General features: G+C 39.3%; 1 protein-coding gene across 1 annotated transcript in view; it reads right to left on the bottom strand.

Annotated features, from left to right (window-relative positions):
- Positions 1–1,314: 1,314 nt before the first annotated feature.
- The window catches only part of TMEM245 (transmembrane protein 245), a 103,794-nt gene continuing 83,500 nt past the window's right edge, over positions 1,315–21,608 (bottom strand). Inside the window, exons 16-17 of the mRNA XM_068552770.1 lie at positions 16,867–17,061; positions 1,315–5,095 (exon numbers count right to left, since the gene is read on the bottom strand). Coding sequence (XP_068408871.1) covers positions 5,050–5,095; positions 16,867–17,061 — 241 coding nt within the window. The 3' untranslated portion in view covers positions 1,315–5,049. The remainder of the gene's footprint in view (positions 5,096–16,866; positions 17,062–21,608) is intronic.

The following is a 21,608-nucleotide window of genomic DNA, read 5'->3' as shown; positions in this document are numbered from 1 at the left end:
AGTTGCCCATATTTCATAAAAATTCAGTGTCGGTACTGGTGTCAAAGAAAAGGCAAGATATAAGGCCTAAGAGATGGATGTATTCGTGAAAGTTTGACTTCACTGAAGACCAAATTTCTCAACAGAAATGAGACTAAGTTTACCACCTGATTCATTCAACACATAGTAATTTTATTTCAAAATATAAATATTTTACATTTACAAAGATGTTACATCAGTCGGTTGTCAAAGCAAGTTAAAGCTAAGAAACAGAGTTTGTGAGAATAAAGATGTATTGTTGTATTTGAATAATCTTTTTTTACTTTCAAACCTCTCTACTTTGCCTGAGAATGCAAAGATGGTACATTTTCCAGAAGTTACATAAGCAATTAAAACTATATATCCAATCTTGGTTTCAAAATCAAATGGTATTTGAAATACACTCCAATCACCTAGACAAGTGGCACTGCAAAGCACAAAAGAAGGGTTTTCTTTGGGATAACTACAGTTGTAGTTACACTTTCTTGGTCACTGCCATAAAAAATAGTATTTGATAAGAAGCCAAAATGATGTTTAAGATCTGCTTCCATACCTTTCATAGTAAAATATAAAGCTAGAAGAAAAAGTAAGAAACCAGGTGTGGAGTAAAGAATTCTGGACTTGGAGTCAGAAGCTCTGCAACTGAATTCTGGCTCCATCATTTTGTGGTATAAACTTAAGGGAAAAATCACAAAAACCTTTCTGAGCCTCCAGTGCCTCATCTGATAATACTTACGCTTGCCTGTCTCACAGGGTTGTTATGAAAGCATTCTGAAAACTATAAAGTGCCACACAAAAAAGCATTATTAAAATGTAATATCAATATATCACCACTATATTTGCACACCAATTGATCTTTGAAAAACTTTCAAAACTAAAACACAAATACTGATTCTACACACCACAGGTAGAAAAGAATCTCTATTCTTGATGTATAGCTCTGAATGGCAAATACGTTTTCTTTCTGGTATCTCACTAAACTTTGAGATATATTACGGTTTACATGGTGGATGTACCATTCAGAATTCCATTAGGGATGTCTTCTAAAAGACCTGTAAACTTTTATTTGAGAGCCATGTTTCCCAAAGGACACGGAGTCCTTTGAGCTGCTCTGAGAAAAGGAGGATGGGGCGCAGTTTAAGGTCAAGTAAGTCTCGTAAACACAGTCTTTGTCCCCTTATAACTTCACAATATATACGAGCACATTAAAAACTCTTCGAAGTCCGACAGAAAGGAAACAAACTCAGCATTCCTCAATTTTAACTGACCTTGGAGTCCCCACCCCCCCACCCCATATACACTTTTGTTCTCTTGTAACATCTAATAACATCCCTTGCAACTACTGCTATGAGGAACACATTTTTCCAAAAGCTACTCAACTACAAGAGAAAGGGAAGGGAAGTAGAACAATGGGCTGAGAGAAAAAAGAACTTACTCTGCTCTGAATTGTTACTGACTGGCTCTGTGTTAGAAAAGACACTTTAACCTGTGGATTTGTTTCCTTCTCTAGAAAATGACAGGATCACCTAATTAGATAAGGCTCATCTGGCACAGAATTTCTATGACTCCAGGATGCAGGCAGAACATCTTGATTTATAATTCTCTTGATTATTTTTGAACTACTAAAAAAATTAACTGTTCAGTGGTTTCACATAGCATTCATATTTTTTGCAGATCCTCAATAAGTTAATGAAATGAATACATTTTAATGGCAAAATGGGTAAAGACAAGAAATACATAAAAAACAAAGAAATACTTGTTCTTGGCGGGAACTAGCATTTGGAAGTATGTTGCCAGAGGCTATAGTTCTACTGCGAAATGCCTCGTCATACTTTTGTAAGGATCTTGGAAGACCCTTAGAGGCGGCTGCAGGGGTTTTCCTATAAACCTTGAGGTTGAAAGCTCTGGATAACTCACCTAAAATTACTTTGCTCTAATCTAACCCCTCATAGCCTGAATTTCTGAGCTTTTCTTGCTCAGTAGTGACACATCCTGAAGCTCTAAATACAACCAAAGTGGGAACTAGGGGTACTAGCAAGTCCTGATGGGTCACAATGGGTTCTTGTTAAGACCAAGGTTAGCCAGAGGACCTCATCTGCAAGCCCTTTAATGGAATAAACTGCTATTTCCAAAGCTACTTAGTTTGTTTAAATAACACTTCTTGGGTATCAAGAGTCAATTTGCACCAGTCTCAGAAGTCAAGGGAAAACTCTGCCAGCTAACCACCTCTAATGGCAATGGGTGTTAAGAATCCTTGCAAACTTAAGAATAAATAAAACTGGTATCTAAGGCAGTCTGGCAGAGATCACTTCCAGAAAACAGAGAGTGTGATAGGAATTTTGGAACTGAAGCTGAACTTACATGACATGGAGTTTATGCTGAAAATCCCGTGCCTCCTTCTCGGAAAAGAGAGGAACATACTGTGTGGGGACATCTTATCCCCTCCATTCAGTTTACAATTGAGTAGTGAATGTGACCTTCAAACTCATCTTTAATAAAGCTATAAAATGCAGGACATTGTGATAGGATTTCTGTACTATGTTTTTACTGAAGCTACTTCTACTTCATCAATGCATTATCTGTTCCTAGGGAAACTTCTTCTTTCTGGGTCAAATCCTGAGAATCATCTTTGAGACTTGAGCTTGAAACTCCTACTTTTTCATATCATTCGATCTCAATGCCTTACGAAGATCCGTAAAACCTCCTCACTGTATCTGAGGGGGCATGTTCTCTCTGTTTTTGAGGGTTCCAGGAAGACCTCCCCCAGCTGCAGGGACTTCAAGTCCTTAGGCTGTTGCTGGAGTACTGGGGCAGTTCAAGTTTCCTGACAGGACTGGGGAGTACTCTGGGGCACCTCTGCTCCTGATACTTCAGGGTGATACTACATCATTGCTAATTTTGGCAGCTCTAAACTATTCTCTTAGGGCTCAGAGTACCCCTCTAAGCAGCTGGTATTCACACTAATAATTATGACCAGCAAGAGCCATATATTACCTCAAATTTATATTTTTGCAATATCACTTTACAGAGCTTAAGCACTTTGGAAGAACATAATTTGTATATGCACACTAACTCACTGTGCATAATATTTGCCTCTCATAAATATGTGCTCATCACAGCTGTAAACTTATCAGTATACCATTAACAAAAACAAACCTGATTTCTTTCTTAATAGTTTTAATGCAAAATTCTTAGTTTTAGCAATACACATGATCTGGCTAAGATTTAAGGTGAGAGAAGGCCTTCTTATGAGTTATCCCCTACAGCACCCTGTACAGTGTCTGGCATAGAACCTAGAGTCTGGCAAACTCTCAAGCAACGTTTTACTGAATGAATGACTGAACAAGTGATTAAAGAAAAGAATGAGTTACTTAGTGCCAAATGTAACACTTGGTGGAATACCAGATTGTAATTGTTGAAGGATTCACAGGAAATATATGAGATCTGTACAGTCTACTCTACAGACAGAGACCTCATGGTAGCCTCTTTCCTAGACGGAGTTTTTCTGAAGTAACATCAGAATAAATTTAAAGTAAGTATCATTAACTATGCTTCTTAATGAGACGATATTTTAGAAAAATATGATTTCTACTTTTAAATGTTTTCCAAAAATGAAATCTTTGTTACTTAAGAACTCTTTCTCCTCCATACTCCTTTGGGGGCAGAGCAAGAGCCTGAAGATTGTTTTACACGGTGGAAAGGGCACAAAGCTAAGAGCTGGGTTCTAGTCCCAGCTCTGTCATTAACCCTAAGACAAGTCTATGCGATAGAACAGGACACCTATTCTACCTCACAGCACTGGAAAAATTGTGTAAGATATTAAAAGAAACACTGCGATATAGCAGAGTTGGCAGACTGTGGAGTCAGAAAGATCTGCAGTCAAATTCTACTAAACTTCATGACTTTTTGAGTTGGTCACTTTTCTGAACCTTACCTTCCCCATCTGTGTGAAACTGTTGCAAAATAATGTAAAGCTATATGAAAGCTGATGTGAAGTGCTTGTGAAATAATATGTGCAAAAAGACTTTGTCAAATGTAGAGCACTATGCTGGTTATTGTGACATCTGAGATATTTTAAAAGTCATAATTTAATTCAACAAGCATTCATCTAGAGTCTATGTGCAAGGCACTGTGCTAAGTGATGGGAAAATACTACACAGATATAAAATTTTACTGCTAATAAGTAACTAATTGGTCAAATTCCAAATAGTGAAACAGGGATACTTTTAATGAATCAGAGCACTGCTGCCCCTGAGATTTTTTTCTTAAAACATTTGGAAAGAAAAACATTACAACATGAATTCTATCATACTGTTACCATTAATAGCAGCTTAATAAGTATTTAATTTCAATGTGGTCAGCCAAGTTTTAAAAATTTGGCAATAGAGCAGTAGGGGATGGAGGGAGAAGGGGAGGAAGAGCTTCGGTCTCTCTGTGGTCTCCTATGGTTGTAACATACAACTAACTGAACGTCAAATAAGCCACCTGCCCTTACACTGAAGATTTGCTCTTCCTTACAGAGAGGACCATACACTGTGGAAGAAGGGAGAAGACTCATTTTTCCTGCTCAAGCAACTACATTCTCAAAAGTGAAAGCCCTCTTCATGGAAAAGTGACTGTCACAGAAAAGTTTAAGGACAGATTTCTTAAAACAGGAGAAAACTACGCTGTATACAGCAGGTAGTTTAGGACTCTTTAAAAAACTTTATAAATACATATTATAATATATATAACCAAAGTGGGAAAATTTCAAGCCATGGTACCAGTTTATAAACTGAAACTTTTCAAGCCATCTTAGCAACAGTTAAGTGAGTAAACCACATTTCTGAGCTCCAAAGCTGTGCTTTAAAATGCAAAGCACAGCAAGTCCTCTCTTGTCCGGGCATTCTGTATGGAAGGCTAGGAGGCTTCTGCTTCTTTTCCTGGGCTCTGTTTGCCAGGCACAGCTGAAAGGATAGGAGGCCACAGCTGAGCTAAACTCACAGTCAAGGTTGAATTTCCTAGAGAAATCACTGCGGTTTAGAAACCAAGTCAGTCTACTGAAGGCTTCAGATCTTCAGAAATATCACGGAAAGTCCTTTAAGAAAAAAGACAGAATGATTAGTTTTGCTTTCAGAAACGGGGAAAAAATAAAACCACAGAGAAGGAAGGGAGGGGGGGAGGGAGGGAGGAAAGAAAAATAGCATCTAACCAGTAATTCACTGCCACAGAATATCTTATTTTTATAATTTGAGAGCCCTGATGAGGTTATATAGTCACTATTTTTTTCCTGATATTTTCACTGAGTATTGTTTCAAAGTCTGATAGCTGGGCTTCCCTGGTGGCGCAGTGGTTGAGAATCTGCCTGCCAATGCAGGGGACATGGGTTCGATCCCTGGTCTCGGAAGATCCCACATGCCGCGGAGCAACTAGGCCCGTGAGCCACAATTACTGAGCCTGCGCTCCGCAACAAGAGAGGCCACGATAGTGAGAGGCCCGCGCACCGCGATGAAGAGTGGCCCCCACTTGCCGCAACTAGAGAAAGCCCTTGCACAGAAACGAAGACCCAACACAGCCATAAAATAAAAATAAATAAATAAATAAATAAGCAAATATGGTTAAGAAAAATATGTTAAAAAAAAAAAGAGTCTGATAGCTGTCTCTCAATCTTTAGTAACAAGAACTCCAGTTTTTTGGAGGGTCCATCCAAAAGACGATTTCCCCAGACTCTCTTGAAACTAATGACCATGTGACTAAGATCTGGCCAATTCGAAGTGTTGAGTGACTTCTGGGTAGTGTACTTAAAAGAGAAGGGTAATCTTCAATCCTTCCCCCTTCTTGCTGACTGGAAAGTAGACACAATGATGTTAAAGAGAAAATCACTAAGAGACCAAAGATTAAACGTTAGCAGGATAACTTTTATTGCAAAATAGGAAAACTGACCCAGCAATGTCCAAGCTCTGAGGATTGTGGTTCAGGGCAGGAGAAATGGGGTAGGTCTTTTCATCAGATGACCTTGTACTTGTACCGTCTCTAACCTACATCAAGCAAGCCAAGTGAATGTAGCTAATTGGCAGGCAATATCTGGGTTGGATGGAGGTGGTCTGCTGCATCTTTGTGGGGCTTACCTTAGGACTACAGTAGCTAGTTGACCTTTGCTACATCATTTTTATGCCCAAGCTAGGATGGTATCACCCAGCCAGGTCTGCATCAGTGTTGGCAGCCACGTGGCCAGGTCAGAGTTTATCAATGAACATGAGCTCAAGCACCCATCTTAGATGAAAAGACCTCACACCAAGGCTGGCATCAAGGTGGGGCGAAGCTTGGCATGGATGTTTGTGGAACAGACACACTAGCCCTGATCTGCCTGCCTCTGCACTTCTTACACCCAAGAGAGAAATAAACTTCTGGCTCATTTAAGTCACTGTTATTTTAAGTTCTACTGATGGTGGATTTTTTTGAGTTTGTGTTTTGGTTATAATACAGGCAAATCTATCTTAACCGATACAGATATGAGGCACAAGTTTATTACCATCCTTTTAGATAGAGGTTGCCTTGCTCCTTTACAACAATATCACCAATTAGGAGGGTTCAACAGGCAGGGCAGAGGTAAATTAAAGACTAACCCTTTAGCACAATGTAGGAAGTACTTTAATGTCAAGAGGGGCACGGGTAAAATGTTACAGAAAAAAGATTACATTCAAGGATGCTCAGTTATCTCAAGGCTCCTTCACTGCATGAGGCCCTACATCCAAAGGAACAGCTTTGAGGGAGGAAGGGGTAAGCTTCCTGGCTATGGTTCCTGTGGCCCTGAAAGGATTTATATGTGACATGACTGAACCCACCATGTTGAATATATGCTGATAGGTCAAAGAATTGGAATGAATTTCTTTCCTTAAATATTTTTATTGGGGCTTCCCTGGTGGCGCAGTGGTTGAGAATCTGCCTGTCAATGCAGGGGACACGGGTTCAAGCCATGGTCTGGGAAGATCCCACATGCCGCGGAGCAACTGGGCCCGTGAGCCACAATTACTGAGCCTGCGCGTCTGGAGCCTGTGCTCCGCAAAAAGAGAGGCCGCAATAGTGAGAGGCCCGCGCGCTGTGATGAAGAGTGGCCCCCGCTTGCCGCAACTAGAGAAAGCCCTCGCACAGAAACAAAGACCCAACACAGCCAAAAATAAATTTAAAAATAAATAAATAAATAAATAAATAAAAATTTTTATTTATACCTGGAGAAAAATTCCCCCAAACTAAGATTTATACAGACACAAATGTTTTATATATACATGAATACCCATCTATCTCTACATCCATCAAATCAGGGTTTCTCAACAGCAGCACTGTTGACCATTTTGTGCATTGTGAGATGTTTAGCAGCATCCCTGCCTCCACCTACTACAGCTGTGATGATGAACATTGCCAAACGCCCCCTGAGGGGAGCAAAATCACACCCTCCTCCCAGAACCATTGCTCTAGATAGCTATCTACCCATTTATTTATATATCTATTTTTCACAGTCTCACCTAAATTTTTGTTTTTACATTTGTGTACAGGCAAAGCTGGCTACAAGTTGCCTCAGACTATATGAATTTCAAGTAGCACTTAATTCTGGGAAGCCCTGGAAAATCTTTAAAACCAATAGCCAAAAACGTGTCAATATTTCAAAGCATTTTCCGACACCCAAAACGGTTTGTAAACTCATTCTTTGATATCTTTTCAAATTTCTAAGATACCTGCAAATTTGAATCTCTGAGTCTTCAATTCCCCTAAATTATGAATGAAAATTTCTGCCTCAGGGCAAAGATGCATGAAATAAGATTAAGACTGTGGTTCACCTGGCGACTGCTTTCTGTTGACAAGTAAGCTTAGCTGTGACCTTGAAATTCATACCTGCTATTCAATTCCGCCTCCAGGCCAAGAAAGTCTCCAGTAGGACTCAGAAGAAAGAAGACAAAGTGAAGCAAGCTAAGAAAACAGTTGCTAAGTGTTTTCCATCTCAACAGTGTATTTTCTCCAGATGTTTAAGGTGGTGACGGTGGGGGGCATGTGTGTGTAAAACCCTATAGTAACACTGATCCTAACTGAACCTCAATTATCTCCTGGAAAACAAACTCCATAAGCTAGAGACAGAAATAATTTCTTTCTGGCCTCATCAAAAGGCACAGCACTAACTAATCTGCAGAGCTCATAAATCTGTAACTATCTAGATTAGGAAGAAAAAAAGGAATAAATATTGCATTGACAGTATTTCCTTCTTTCTTTAATTTTTTTTTTTGGCCTCGACACGCAGCTTTCAGGATCTTAATTCGCCAACCAGGGATTGAACCCAGGCCCTCGGCAGTGAACGTGACGAGTCGTAACCACTGGACTGCCAGGGAATTTCCTTAACAGTATTTCTAAAAATGGCAAATGTCCTACCTAAACCATCTAAATACAGTATTCTTTCCCAAACGATAAGGATTATTATGCTCCTTTGAACCATAGTGGTAGAATTTCTCAAGAACAAGCAGTGCAGAATGGGGCCACATGAGACTGGGGGGGACAGAGGACTGCTGTTAACATTTTATAGTTCCTTTAAGAGCAATGGAGATTGTGCGGTGTGATTTCTCATTTACAATCTCTTTGCTCCTTGGAAATATTTTGGGATCTGCTTCCCCTAAAGTTTCAATGAGATTTTAAAAAATCCATTTATGTGAATGTTTAAATCTTTTCTGATTTAACAACTCAAGAGCTGTTGACTCCCAGCCCCCCAGAGAAGCAGAGTAAATTGTGGATGTTGAACTTACTTTTGTTGGCTCAGGATAGCAAGTGTGTATTTCCTAAACCCTCACCCGCACATCTTGTGACAGAGCACATGTCATCACTATTATGTACATTCCTTCCCTTCCAAAAATGTGGAATAAAGTTCTAAGGCTGGAGTTTACCATGGCCCCTCCTCTTTTTATCAGCCTCACAGTTATACTGCAAAAATCTTTTAATCTGTTCTGCTCTTGGTTTCACTAATCTATTAATTCATCAGATTTTCATTGAGCACTTTCTATTTGCCAAACACCATGCCAGGAATGGTAACACAGCTGTAAACGAGTTAGACATAGTTCCTACCTTCAGAAAGCTTACCAATTAGTGGAAAGACAAACACACATTTATATAATAGGTATTAAGTTGCAATAGGATAAGTGGAAGATGCTATGGGAACATATAGCAGGGACATCTTATCTAGTCTAGAGAGTTCTAGTAATGCTTCTCCAAAGAAGAGTACTTTAAGTAAAGGTTATGATACTGGACTTGGCTAGGAAGGGGGTAGTATTCTTTACAGAGGGGAAAACATGTGCAAAGATCTCACTGACTCCAGGAAACTAAACAAGTTCAATATGGCTAGAAGAGAAAATGTAAGGCAGGCAACAGAGAGAGATGAGTCTGCTGAGGTAGACAGAAGGCACAAAAAGTCTGATGGGCCAATTTAAAGTTTCAACTTCATCTTGAAGGCCATGGGAAGCCACCATGGGAATCTTAAGCAGCAGAGGCATTTAACAGTTATGCTCCAGAAAAACCAGAGAACAAGATGGGAGGGAAGTAAGACTAGAGGCAGGGACCAGTGAAGAGGATACTGAAGAAATCCTGGCATTGGGTCAACACCATTGGGAAGACAGAGGAATGCACAGATTCAGGAAAGTTTTTAAGTGACAGTGTCAAAGGAGAAGCAACCACCAACGGAGGGGGAGTAAAGTACAGCTCCCTTCCCATCTCCAGTTCTCTTTTTTCCCTCATTATCCTAAACTGGCATGATGGGGAGTACACTCCAACTGAAATCCTTAAGGTTAATGTAAAGATCTGGAGGAGTGGTGACTGGTTTTTGGAGAACATCTTCATATCTTATTTTGCAAAGACAAAAATAACTTCTTGCTCTATAAAAAGTAGGATGTGTTACACCGTAGCTTAACTGCCAAATACTGATCTTTCTTGACTTAGGATGGTATTACGTCCCAATAAACCCACTGTGAGTTGAAAATATCCTAAGTCAAAAAGCATTTAATACACTTAACCTACGAAACATCATAGCTTAGCCAAGCCTACCTTAAACTTACATTAGCCTACAGTTGGGCAAAATCATCTAACACAGAGCCAGTTTTATAATAGAGTGTTGAATATCTCACGTAATTTACTGAATGCTGTACTGAAAGTGAAGAACAGAACGGCTGTCTGGGTGCTGCACGGCTGTAGGCCTATCAGTTGTTTCTCTACCTGATCGAGGGGCTGACTAGGAGCTGCTGCTGCCACCGCCCAGCATCACGAGAGAGTATCGTACCGCATATCACTAGCCCAGGAAAAAAATCAACATTCAAAATTTAAGTACTGTTTCTACTGAATGTGTATCACTTTCACACCATCACAAAGTTGAAAAAATCATAAGTTAAACCTTCTTAAGTTGGGGACCATTTGTAATTTCTTTTATGAAAAGATACTGAACTTTGATTGAACTTTGGGTATTAAATCATGAAAGATAATCACAGTCAGGTTAAGATAATGCTTCTAAAAACAGCAATGAGTTACTAATTACTCTATCCTAGAAAAAGATAAAGCTGAGTTCCTAAAGGGCCCCATTCCAGCTGTCACCTCCGGTCATAACAAGGTATGACAGAGGGCAAAGGAAAACTTGAATACAGAGAACAGCATTCCCACAGGAGTTCCTGCGACATGCCCTTACTTTCTCCTTACAGGTTTTTCTGAGCTTTAATATTCAGAGATTGCTGCTCAGTTTTTGGTAGGAGTGAAATAAGTACATCAAATCAAGTCTGATTATCCTGTCCAAAAATCAAGAAAGTACTTGAAAATGTGTGACTGCAGGGTGTTTTGATCCTTCCCCACACCTCCCAAACAGCCCCAGTGTTAACAGAGAACAGGGGAAGCAATAGGTTCTGATTATTGAATCAAGGCCAAAATAGTTGGGAGCCCAAAGTTGTGATGTGTCTGCGACATTCACTCTTGTGAAATAGTGCAACCACCACGATCAACAGTGAGAAGCAGAGAAAAGGGGTCCACCCTCCTTCATCTTTCCTTAGGTGGACAGTCATTCATCCATCTGAAGACACATGGCAGTACACAGAAACTGCCGTGCAAATGGGTCTTCTCAGCCACCAGTGCCTGCATCTGCAATCAGAAGGTATATCTGCCTAATGGAATGAACAATCCACCCTCCATTATCACACTGTAACAACATGAGAGTTCCTAAGACAAGCCGAACCCTTCCACAGCTCATGCCTCTGTAGAGACTATTCCCTCACAGCCCATTCATTCCTTCAACTAGGAAGAGAGCACTTCCCAAGGTTGACAGGTGCTGTGGATACACCAGTAACTAACATGGACATGACCCTGCAGTAACAGCAACCACAGTCAAGCGGGAAAAGACAAAGAATCAAGTGTATAAGTGAAAGTCGTACAAGAAAGGAAAGGTACAAGGTGCTATCTGTAAGAGCATTAAACTAGCAGAAGGATGTAACCTAATCTTGAGGGTAGGGAAAGCTTCTCCCATGAACTGACATTTGAGTTGCGATCTGAAGAATGATTAGGAGTTAACTAGGCAAGGAAAGATGGGGGAGGGGGAGAGTGTCCAGACAGAGAAAGCAGCGTGCTTGAAGTCCTACAGTTTGAATGGAGCTGGTGTCACTTGAGGCCCTGACACAAAGCCAATGTGGCTGCAGCTCAGACAGGGGAAAATGTTTCAGAATTCGTGAAGCAGACACAGGTAGACCACGTAGGGCCTTGGAAGGATTTTGATCTTCCTTGTAAGAACAATGGGAGGCCAGTTTTGGTAAGCACGACCAGATATGCTTCCATTCTGAAAAGAAAACCTCTGCTGCAGTATGGAAAAGGGACCGGAGGACAGCAAGAGTGGACACCGAGAGACCGGCTGGGAGGCTGAGACGCCTGCAGCAGTCCAGGTGAGAAACCTACCAGCTGGGCCCAGGGCAGGTGGAACTGGAGAAAAAGGGGAAAGGACAGATTTGAGATAAAACTGAGAGGACTTGGTAAAGATGGTTACTGAGGAGATGGAAAGTCATAAGGATGACCACACACTGGCACATATAATTAGAGGGTAACATCTACTGAGGAAGGAAACACAGGAGAATGTTTTTTCTTGCGGGGGCGGGGGTGGGGGTGGGGGGAGATGATTAAGGAAAAGAAAGATCTTTAGTTGAAACACACCAGCTCACCTGCTTATTACTATGGGACTAGAGGCAAGTTAACCTCTCTAAGCCTCGATTTCTTCATTTTTAAAATATGGAAAACAATCTTTCCTAACCTCACGTGAAAACATTGGACAGATTATGTAAAATAAGACAACGCAGGTAAAGTTTTATCACAGAACTTGGCATGCTGAGTCCCAATAAATGTCAGTGGTGGTTGTTACTATTTAAGAGGTCATTTAGACTTTCCACTAGAAAGTGCTGTGTTGAACACATAGTTCCTTCAGGCTTTCTCAAAACCCCATTAGAATGCCAGTAAAAAGTGTTTTTTTAAAGGCATAAACCTACCTGAAAAAAGAGGAGAAAAAAGAGAACATAAGAGGTTAAGAGCAACAAATTTTTAGAAGATGGAAAGCAGATGAACAACTGCTATGACCCAGCATAACCTAAAAAGCTGAATCCTAAGCCAGGAGTTATTCAGCAAAAAATTGCCCATAAGGCTCAGGAATTGGTGGTATCAAGTAACTTTGGAAGTGGGGTTGAAGGTGGGACTAAACACAGAAGGGCTGCTTTAAAGTGTGCTTAAAAAGCAGTAAGACCAAGCTGTCAAACTCTGGGCAGGAGATTAAAAGATCTTTCTCTGAGGAACTTAGCAGCCCCAAAGGGAACCCAAAAAGCACTGACATCAAGGGTTGCACAAGACAATGGTCCTGGCAGATTATATTATGGTAACACACAGAATAACCAACCCACAGATCCTGAGTAGTTCACTCTTAACATAAGCCAGTAGTCAAAAATATCCGATACCTGCTATTGTGATTATGTTGTGTTAATATGGTGAAGGTGAAGGGATATTACAGATGTAATCAAGGTCCCTAAGCAATTGACTTTAATCAAAATGGCAATATGAAAAAAAAAAATGGCAATATGTTCAGTGGGCTAGGTCTAATCAGGTGAGCCCTTTACAAAAGGGTCTTAACAGTCAGAGACAGAAGTCAGAAAAATACTCTCTCGCTGGCCTTGAAGAAGCAAGCATCATGTTATGAAATGCTTATGGAAAGGGGCAGCCTCTAGAAGCTACAAGCCTCAGTTCTACAACTGCAAGCAAAGGAATTCTGCCAACAACAGGCAAGCTTGGAAGAGGGCTCCAATCTGCAGATGAAATCCCAGCCCAAGCTTACACCTTGACCATAGCCTTGGCAGATCCTAAGCAGAAGACCCAGCTGAATTATGCCTGTACTCCTGACTCATGGACTTGAATATAAATGTATGTTGTTTTAAGCCACTAAGTTAGTGGAAATTTGTTATGTATCATAGAAAAGTAACACAGACCTATATGCCAAAAAAGGTAAATTTTATTTATACAAATAATACCTCAATAAACCAGACCCCCCAAAAATATGATAGCAGAAATGGAGACCTCTAAGAAGGTGTTAGAAGATAAAGTTGGAGAAATCACCCAGAAAATGGGAGCCAAAAAGACAGAACCAGAAGAACATCAGAGAAAAGGTTAAAAAATGATATGAACAGTGTATGCGGGTCAGCACCAAAATAAAAGTAGTTTTAAAAGGGAGAGAAGGAAATCATTAATAAAATAACTGAAGAAAAACTTCAGAAGCACAGAACATAAATTTCCAGTTTTAAAGGTCACAAAGGCACTTGATACAAGTGCCAACTGGAACAACAACAACAAAATAGATTAAAAACAACAAAAAAGAAGATCCTATAGGTTTTCAAACAGTTAAGTTACAAAGAATCAGGAACCAGAAAGGCTTCAGAATTTTAACAACCGTGAAAGCTAGAAAACAATGAAGAAATAAAGTTCTAAAGGGAAAAAATTTTAAACATAGAATTCTCTACCCAGGCAAACTACTGAGGAAGTATGACTTTAGAAGGAGCCTTTTCAGACATGTATCATCCCCCAAATTTACCTCCCATGCATTTTTCCCCAAAAATCTACAGGAGGATGTGCTCCAACAAAAAGCAGGAATAAATCAAGAAAGAAAACAATATTGGGAAATCATATGCGAAATAAGTATTACAACAGAGGGGAGAGCTGAGGGAATCCCCAGGGTGACAGCTGTACAACTCTGCTGGAGCAGATCAGAACAATCCAGGAGCGACTTCTTCAGGAAGATAACACTTACAGCAAACCAGACGCAACAGAGCATGCTGAGTGAGAGGAGAGGTAAATACCTGGTGCAAGCCTGGCATTGGACTAATTATAAGTTCACAGAAAACAAAGCAAATGAAAAACAGTATCTTTATAACACAAAGGAAAGCAAAATGTTGTGTAGGTAAGGAACTATAGACAATATACAAGAAGGCTTAAATATGAATGTAATTTACAGAGCCATAATAATGTAAACACTGAATACTGATCTAACCAATATCACAGTTTAGTAATATCGGGCGGATGGTTAGTAAAAGAGATAATTTCTCACTTTCCAAGTGGGAAGTAAACAGTGCCAATACATTAAAAAATCAAGAAATAAACACAATTTCAAGATATGGAGGTAAACATCAAATAGAGTCAAAAGTGGTTCCTCTTAGAGAGGAAAGGAAGGGGCAGGGAAAAGGCAAAGGACTGCTATTTTTCACAAGCTTTATAGAAATTTTTGACTCTTTTAAACTATATACATCCATAACTTCGAAGGAAAAAGATTACAGCTATATCGGTCGTTACATTATTTTTTCAAACCCCCATACCACTTAATTAACAACATTCTGCCTTCAGAAGGGGACCAGGGGAAAGGGGTCACTTGCCTCTAGAAGGATTCGTATTAGCTTTTGTTTCACCTTAGAAACTAACTCTTGCTCTACCAACCTGGAATCATCAAAAATCTTTTTCTAAAATAACAGCAAAATATTGCTCAACCAATTTTCTTTTTACTTCTTGTTTCGTGAGCCCAAGGAATATGGTATCCACTCAGCAAATGCTCTCTACTGCTTTCAAGTAACTGTCCACTGACTTCTCAGGAACCCAGTACCTGCCTTTAAGAGCAAAGGCAGGAAAGGATATCATAGTGTAACCACCCCCAAACTGGTGACGTCTATGTCAAAACCTCTAAGTACCTCTCTTTTCATTCTTCTTCAGGGAACTGATATTTCACTGCCATCAAATAAGTGCCTAGAATTAACTAAGATGGCCCTTTGACCAACTACCTCTAACTCAGAAACGTTATTCTACTTGTTTTGGGTTAAAGGACTATGTCTTTCTTCACAAAATACAACACTTAAAATGAAATAAGCAGAACATTTTAGAAGAATTTTAAATAAAAATATAGTTTCACTAAATACATTTTCAGAATCAACTTGTTAATGACTCCTTAATTACACTAGAATATGCAACAAAAAAATTCTTTTCCAACTGAAAATAAAAAAGGGCAATGCCGTATAGTCTCTGGAAAGTTAAAATCCTGTATTCTGCGACTTAGTTTTTCATTAAAAGTCCTTCTTACTTTTCTGTTGTTAAAATGTAATTTCTGGTACAGCCACACAGAAAAACTGTTTTGCAAGTATCCACTGAAGTTAAACCAGATGTAGTCCCCGCCATTCCTCTGCTGGTATATACTCACCTGAAGTAAGTACTCATGTTCACCAAAAGCCATGTACCAGAAAGTTCATAGCAGCCTGATTCATAACAGTCCTAAACTGGACACTACCTAAATGTCCATCAATACTACAATGAATAAATAAATTGTGGTATATTCACACATTGGAATACTGCAGTATATAAATAAATATATATAAATTAAATAGTATATAAATAAACCTACAGAAAAATTGAAAGAGTAATACAATTAACAGCCACATGTCCTTCATCTAGATTCACCAGTTGCGAACATTTTGCTACAGTCACTTTCTCCCTCTCAGTTTGACATCTCATCTCTAAAGGATATTCTGCTACATAACCAAAGTATCACTGTCAGACTTAAGAAATTTAACATCAATATAATATTATTTCATATATGGTCCATAATCAATTTCTCTAACTGCTTCAAAAATGTTCTTTATAGATTCTCTCCATTCCCCAATCCAGGATCCTGTCACGGGCCCATGCACTGCATTTGGTTGTCCTATTTCCTAAGTCTCCGTCAATCTAGTATACCACTGTCTCAAAATGGTCTTTTAAAATTTATTTATTTTTGGTTTTTCATGACATTAACAATTCTGACCCAATCGGGTTTTTTTTTGGTTTGTTTGTTTATTTATTTTTGGCTGCGTTGGGTCTTCGTTTCTGTGCGAGGGCTTTCTCTAGTTGCGGCAAGCGGGGGCCACTCTTCATCGTGGTGCGCGGGCCTCTCACTATCGTGACCTCTCTTGTTGCGGAGCACAGGCTCCAGACGCGCAGGCTCAGTAGTTGTGGCTCACGGGCCTAGCTGCTCCGCGGCATGTGGGATCTTCCCAGACCAGGGTTCGAACCCGTGTCCCCTGCATTAGCAGGCAGATTCTCAACCACTGCACCACCAGGGAAGCCCCCAATCGGTTTTTAAATGTTCCTGATATGTGAAACCCAAAAGTCTACACACAAATGATTTCTATTTACTTAGTGTCTTCAATCTTTAGTAGAGCAGAGGAACTGAAATACTCTGTATCCTAACAGACTGTATGCAGGTGAAAAATAATGAGACAGGTTAGTTCAATTTCATACACAGTTTATGATCATTCTGCTGTAACTCACCGCTGAGTCTGAACAGGCCATGGGGTCTGGTTTGGTGTGGGTACTGAATTCGTGGGGCTCATTAACATAGCACTATAGATATTGGAAGCGACCACAAGTATGCAGAGAAGTATGGGCCCAATGATTGCTCCTTCCAGGCCCAGGTAGTATGCTCCACCAGCCACTGCCAAGCCTGTCAAGTAAGGATGGCCACCTCTGGAATAAAGAGCACACAGATTACTCATGACTTTTAACAAACATAAACCTTGGAGTAAGTCGGAAATACATTCTCTAACACAATGTTCATTCTGTAATACACCTGCCTTTTGACTGCATTATCAGCTTTCTTCAGATTACCTCAATGCAGATAACAAGATGCAAAAATTTTCTTGCCTACATGTGTGACGTTTGCCTTTTTATAGGTCCAGCAACTGAAGGAGTGAAGTCAGCAATGTTAACAGGTACCATTACAGGGCTGTCTGAGGTGGGTTAATGTCAGCTTGGGACTGGTTATATAATCTACCTGTTAGGTTTACCTCCATCTAGAAAAATTAAGTGGGCACAATTAAATGTGTAGTTCAACTAATTATGCTTTTTTTAAAGATGATAACAATACAATGACATCCCTGTTATTCATAAGTTAGACTTCTAGCAACCTCCTAAAATACAGATTTTAACACAGGTAGTGATAAAAAGCCTCATGAGGAAAATATTTGTTAAAAAGCCCAAGATTTTTATTTCATAGGAGAGTCATAACTGTCTTCCAGCTTATCACAGTATCACTTACATAATTAGAATGAAATAAAACACAGGCAGACCTCAGAGATACTGCAGGTTTGGTTCCAGACCACCATAATAAAGCCAAATATCACAATAAAGTGAGTCACACGAAATTTCTGTTTCCCCAGAGTATATAAAAATTATGTTTACACTGTACTGTAGTCTTTTAAGTATACAATAGCATTATGTCTAAAAAAATGTACATACGTTAGTTTAAAAATACCTGATTGGTAAAAATGCTAACTATCATGTGAGCCTTCAGCAAATTGTAATCGTTTTGCTAGTGGCGAGTCTTGTCTCGATAGTGACGGCTGCTGACTGATCAGCGTGATTGGTTGCTGAAGGCAGGGGCAGCTGTGGCAATTTCTCAAAACAAGACAACAATGAAGTTTAGCTGCATCCACTGACTCTTCCTTTCATAGATGATTTTTCTGTAGCACTCAATGCTGTTCGAGAGCATTTTACCCGCCATAGAACTTCTTTCAATATGGGAGTTAATCCTTTCAAACCCTGCTTCTGCTTTATCAACCAAGTTTATGTAATACACTAGATCCTTTGTTGCCATTTCAACAATCTTCACAGCATCTTTACCAGAAGTAGATTTCATCGCAAGAAGCCACTTTCTTTGCTTATCCATAAGCAAAGAAAGTTAAAGTTTTATCATGAGATTGCAGTAATTCAGTTTCACCTTCAAACTCCACTTCTAAATCTAGTTCTCTTGCTATTTCCACCACATCTGCAGTTACTTCTTCCACTGAAGTCTTGAACCCCTCAAAGTTATCCATGAGGGTTGGAATCAACTTTTTCCAAACTTCTGTTAATGTTGATATTTTGACCTCTTCCCATGAAATACAAGTGTTCTTAATTGCATCTAGAATGCTGAATGCTTTCCAGAAGGTTTTCAATTGACTTTACCCATATCCGTCAGAGGGTGTGGGTAAAGTCTTACATAATAAGACTTGAAAGTTGAAATTACTCCTTGAACCACAGGCTGCAGAATGGATGTTGTGTTACAGGCATGAAAACAACATTAACCTCATTGCACATCTCCATCAGAGGTCTTGGGTGACTGGGTACATTGTCAAATAAGTCATAGTATTTTTTTTAATTTATTTATTTATTTATTTATTTTGGGCTGTGTTGGGTCTTCGTTTCTGTGCGAGGGCTTTCTCTAGTTGCGGCAAGTGGGGGCCACTCTTCATCGCGGTGCGCGGGCCTCTCACTATCGCGGGCTCTCTTGTTGCGGAGCACAGGCTCCAGACGCGCAGGCTCAGTAGTTGTGGCTCACGGGCCTAGTTGCTCTGCGGCATGTGGGACCTTCCCAGACCAGGGCTCGAACCCGTGTCCCCTGCATTGGCAGGCAGATTCTCAACCACTGCACCACCAGGGAAGCCCAAGCCATAGTATTTTGAAAGGAATCATTTTTTTCTGACCAGTAGGTCTCAAGAGTAGGCTTAAAATATTCAGTAAACCATGTTGTAAATAGATGTGCTGTTACCGAGGTTTTGTTGTTTCATTTCTCGAGCACAGGCAGAGTAGATTTAGCACAATTCTTAAGAGCCCTGGGATTTTTGGAATGGTAAATGAGCACTGGCTTCAATTTAAAGTTACCAGCTGCATTAGCCCCTAGCCATAGAGCCAGCCTGTCCTTTCAAGCTTTGAAGCCAGGCATTGAAAGTCCTAGGTGGCATCTTTTTCCAACAGAAAGTTGTTTTGTCTACATTGAAAATCTGTTTAATGTAGCCACTTTCATTATTTCTCTTTAGCTAGACCTTCTGGATAACTTGCTGCAGCTTCTACATCAGCACTTGCTGCTTCACCTTGCACTTTTACGTTCTGGAGACGGCTTCTTTCCTTAAACCTCATGAACCAACCTCTGCGAGCTTTAAACTTTTCTTCTACAGCTTCCTCACCTCTCACAGCCTTCACAGGATTGAGAAGAGTTAGGGTCTTGCTCCAGATTAGGCTCTGGCTTAAGGGAATGTTGTGGCTGGTCTGATCTTCCATCCAGAATACCAAAACTTTCTCCATATCAGCAAAAAGGCTGTTTTGCTTTCTTATCATGTGTGTGTTCACTGGAATAGCACTTTTCACTTCCTTCAAGAACTTGTCCTTTACATTTACAACTTGGCTAACTGACTCAAGAGGCCTAGCTTTCAACATACCTTCTGCACTAAGTTTAATCATTTCTAGCCTTTGATTTAAGTGAGAGATGTCTGACTCTTCCTTTCACTTGAACACTTAGAGGCCACTGTAAGGTTATTAATTTGCCTTATTTCAATATTGCTGTTATCTCAGGGACTAGGGAGACCAAAGGAGAGGGAGAAGATAAGGGAACGGCTGGTTGGTGGAGCGGTCAAAACACATACGACATTTATCAATTAAGTCTGCCATCTTATATGGGTGTAGTTCATAGCACCCCAATACAATTACAATAGTAACATCAAAGATCACTGATCACAGATGATCATAAAAAACACGATAATAAAAAGTCTGAACTATTGCAAGAGTTACCAAAATGACACAGAGACACAAAGTGAGCAAATGCTGTTGGAAAAATGGCGTCAATAGACTTGCTCAACACAGCGTTGCCACAAACCTTCAATTTGTTTAAAAAAAAAAAAAAAAAAAGGCAATATCTGCGAAGCGCAATAAAGCGAAGCGCAATAAAATGAGGCATACCTGTCGATTACAGCAGCACAGCACACTGATAATAACATATGACCACTGACATAAGAGGGACTTAGAAATAAGGTATATTTTGTTTGTTTCTAGTTTCTAAACACAGATGATTAGAACAATTTAGTGAAGGGAAAATAACTAAATCCCTTGGAAGGATATCCTGTACTGTATTACAATTCAGTAACATTTAAGGTGAGCTAGTCTTCAGGAAACCAATAAATTATATTTGTAATTTATTTGTCTTCTTCATTCCAAAAAGGATTTAGGGCAATATTCCATGTTACACTATGTAAGCAAGCATTTTCCCTAAACAATACATTTAAGGAAAATTTTTATCAAAAATGCTTAAAGCTTAAAAAAAAAAAAGTGTGGGAGATTTTAAATAAAAGCTTAATTTATTACAAAATAAAATAAAGCAAGTTATGTAAAATTTTTCATTTCCTAATGATGTTGGTTAAATAAGGTGTTACTTTATTATTAAGATAGAACTATATCTAAGTCTTAAATTCTAGCTAAAGACCCTGATATAAAATTTACAGCAAAGTTTAAAGAAATGAAAACACTTAACTATAAATCATGTAACTACTCTTACGGTTTAAATTTCAACTATTAAATGTTAGTTAAGCTCACTATAAAGTTCTCCTGTTATCTTTAAGTTTTAGGCATAAAAGTTCCCCTAAGGCTTGCTTATGGAGTTGTTTGTTTCTTTTTGCTCTGGAACTTTGGGGCTTCTTAGTCATTCTATATCATTTATTTTCTATTTTAACTTAGTAGAGAGAAAACAAGGTAGCATACGACTTGTCTCTTCATAATTTCAAATTAACTGAAGGGTCCTCTTCCTGTAAACTTAGTCCCTGTCTACGCTTATTGTGATGAGTTTTACTTAAAGAAAATTTAAAATATTAACTATTATGATAGTTTCAGTAGGCCATATTCTGAATTTGAGTAGCTAAATAAAATTCAATATTTGGTCACATCCTAGATTGTAATAAGCAATGCTAATCTGGATACGTGACTAAATGGGAATCAGCTTGATTTACTGAATGCAATTTCTAAGAGATATCAAAACCTACAAAAACAGACAGATATTTATTATATTGCCAAAGTTTGGCTTCTGCCTTAAATTTAATCTGCATTCATCATAGAACCATACTATAATATCTAAAGTAAGAAAGCACTGCTTGTCAGATACGAACTGGATGAGGTTTCATTTTACGTGGAAATCCTCAAACTTACAACCTAATAATGTGTTTCTCTGAAAGCAAAGAAGTTCTGAAAATAACTACTAACTTGTTATCGTA

The sequence above is a fragment of the Eschrichtius robustus genome, chromosome 10 (genome assembly GCF_028021215.1).
Source record: "Eschrichtius robustus isolate mEscRob2 chromosome 10, mEscRob2.pri, whole genome shotgun sequence".
Lineage (NCBI taxonomy): Eukaryota > Metazoa > Chordata > Mammalia > Artiodactyla > Eschrichtiidae > Eschrichtius > Eschrichtius robustus.
This window is presented reverse-complemented; position numbering and strand designations above follow the sequence as displayed.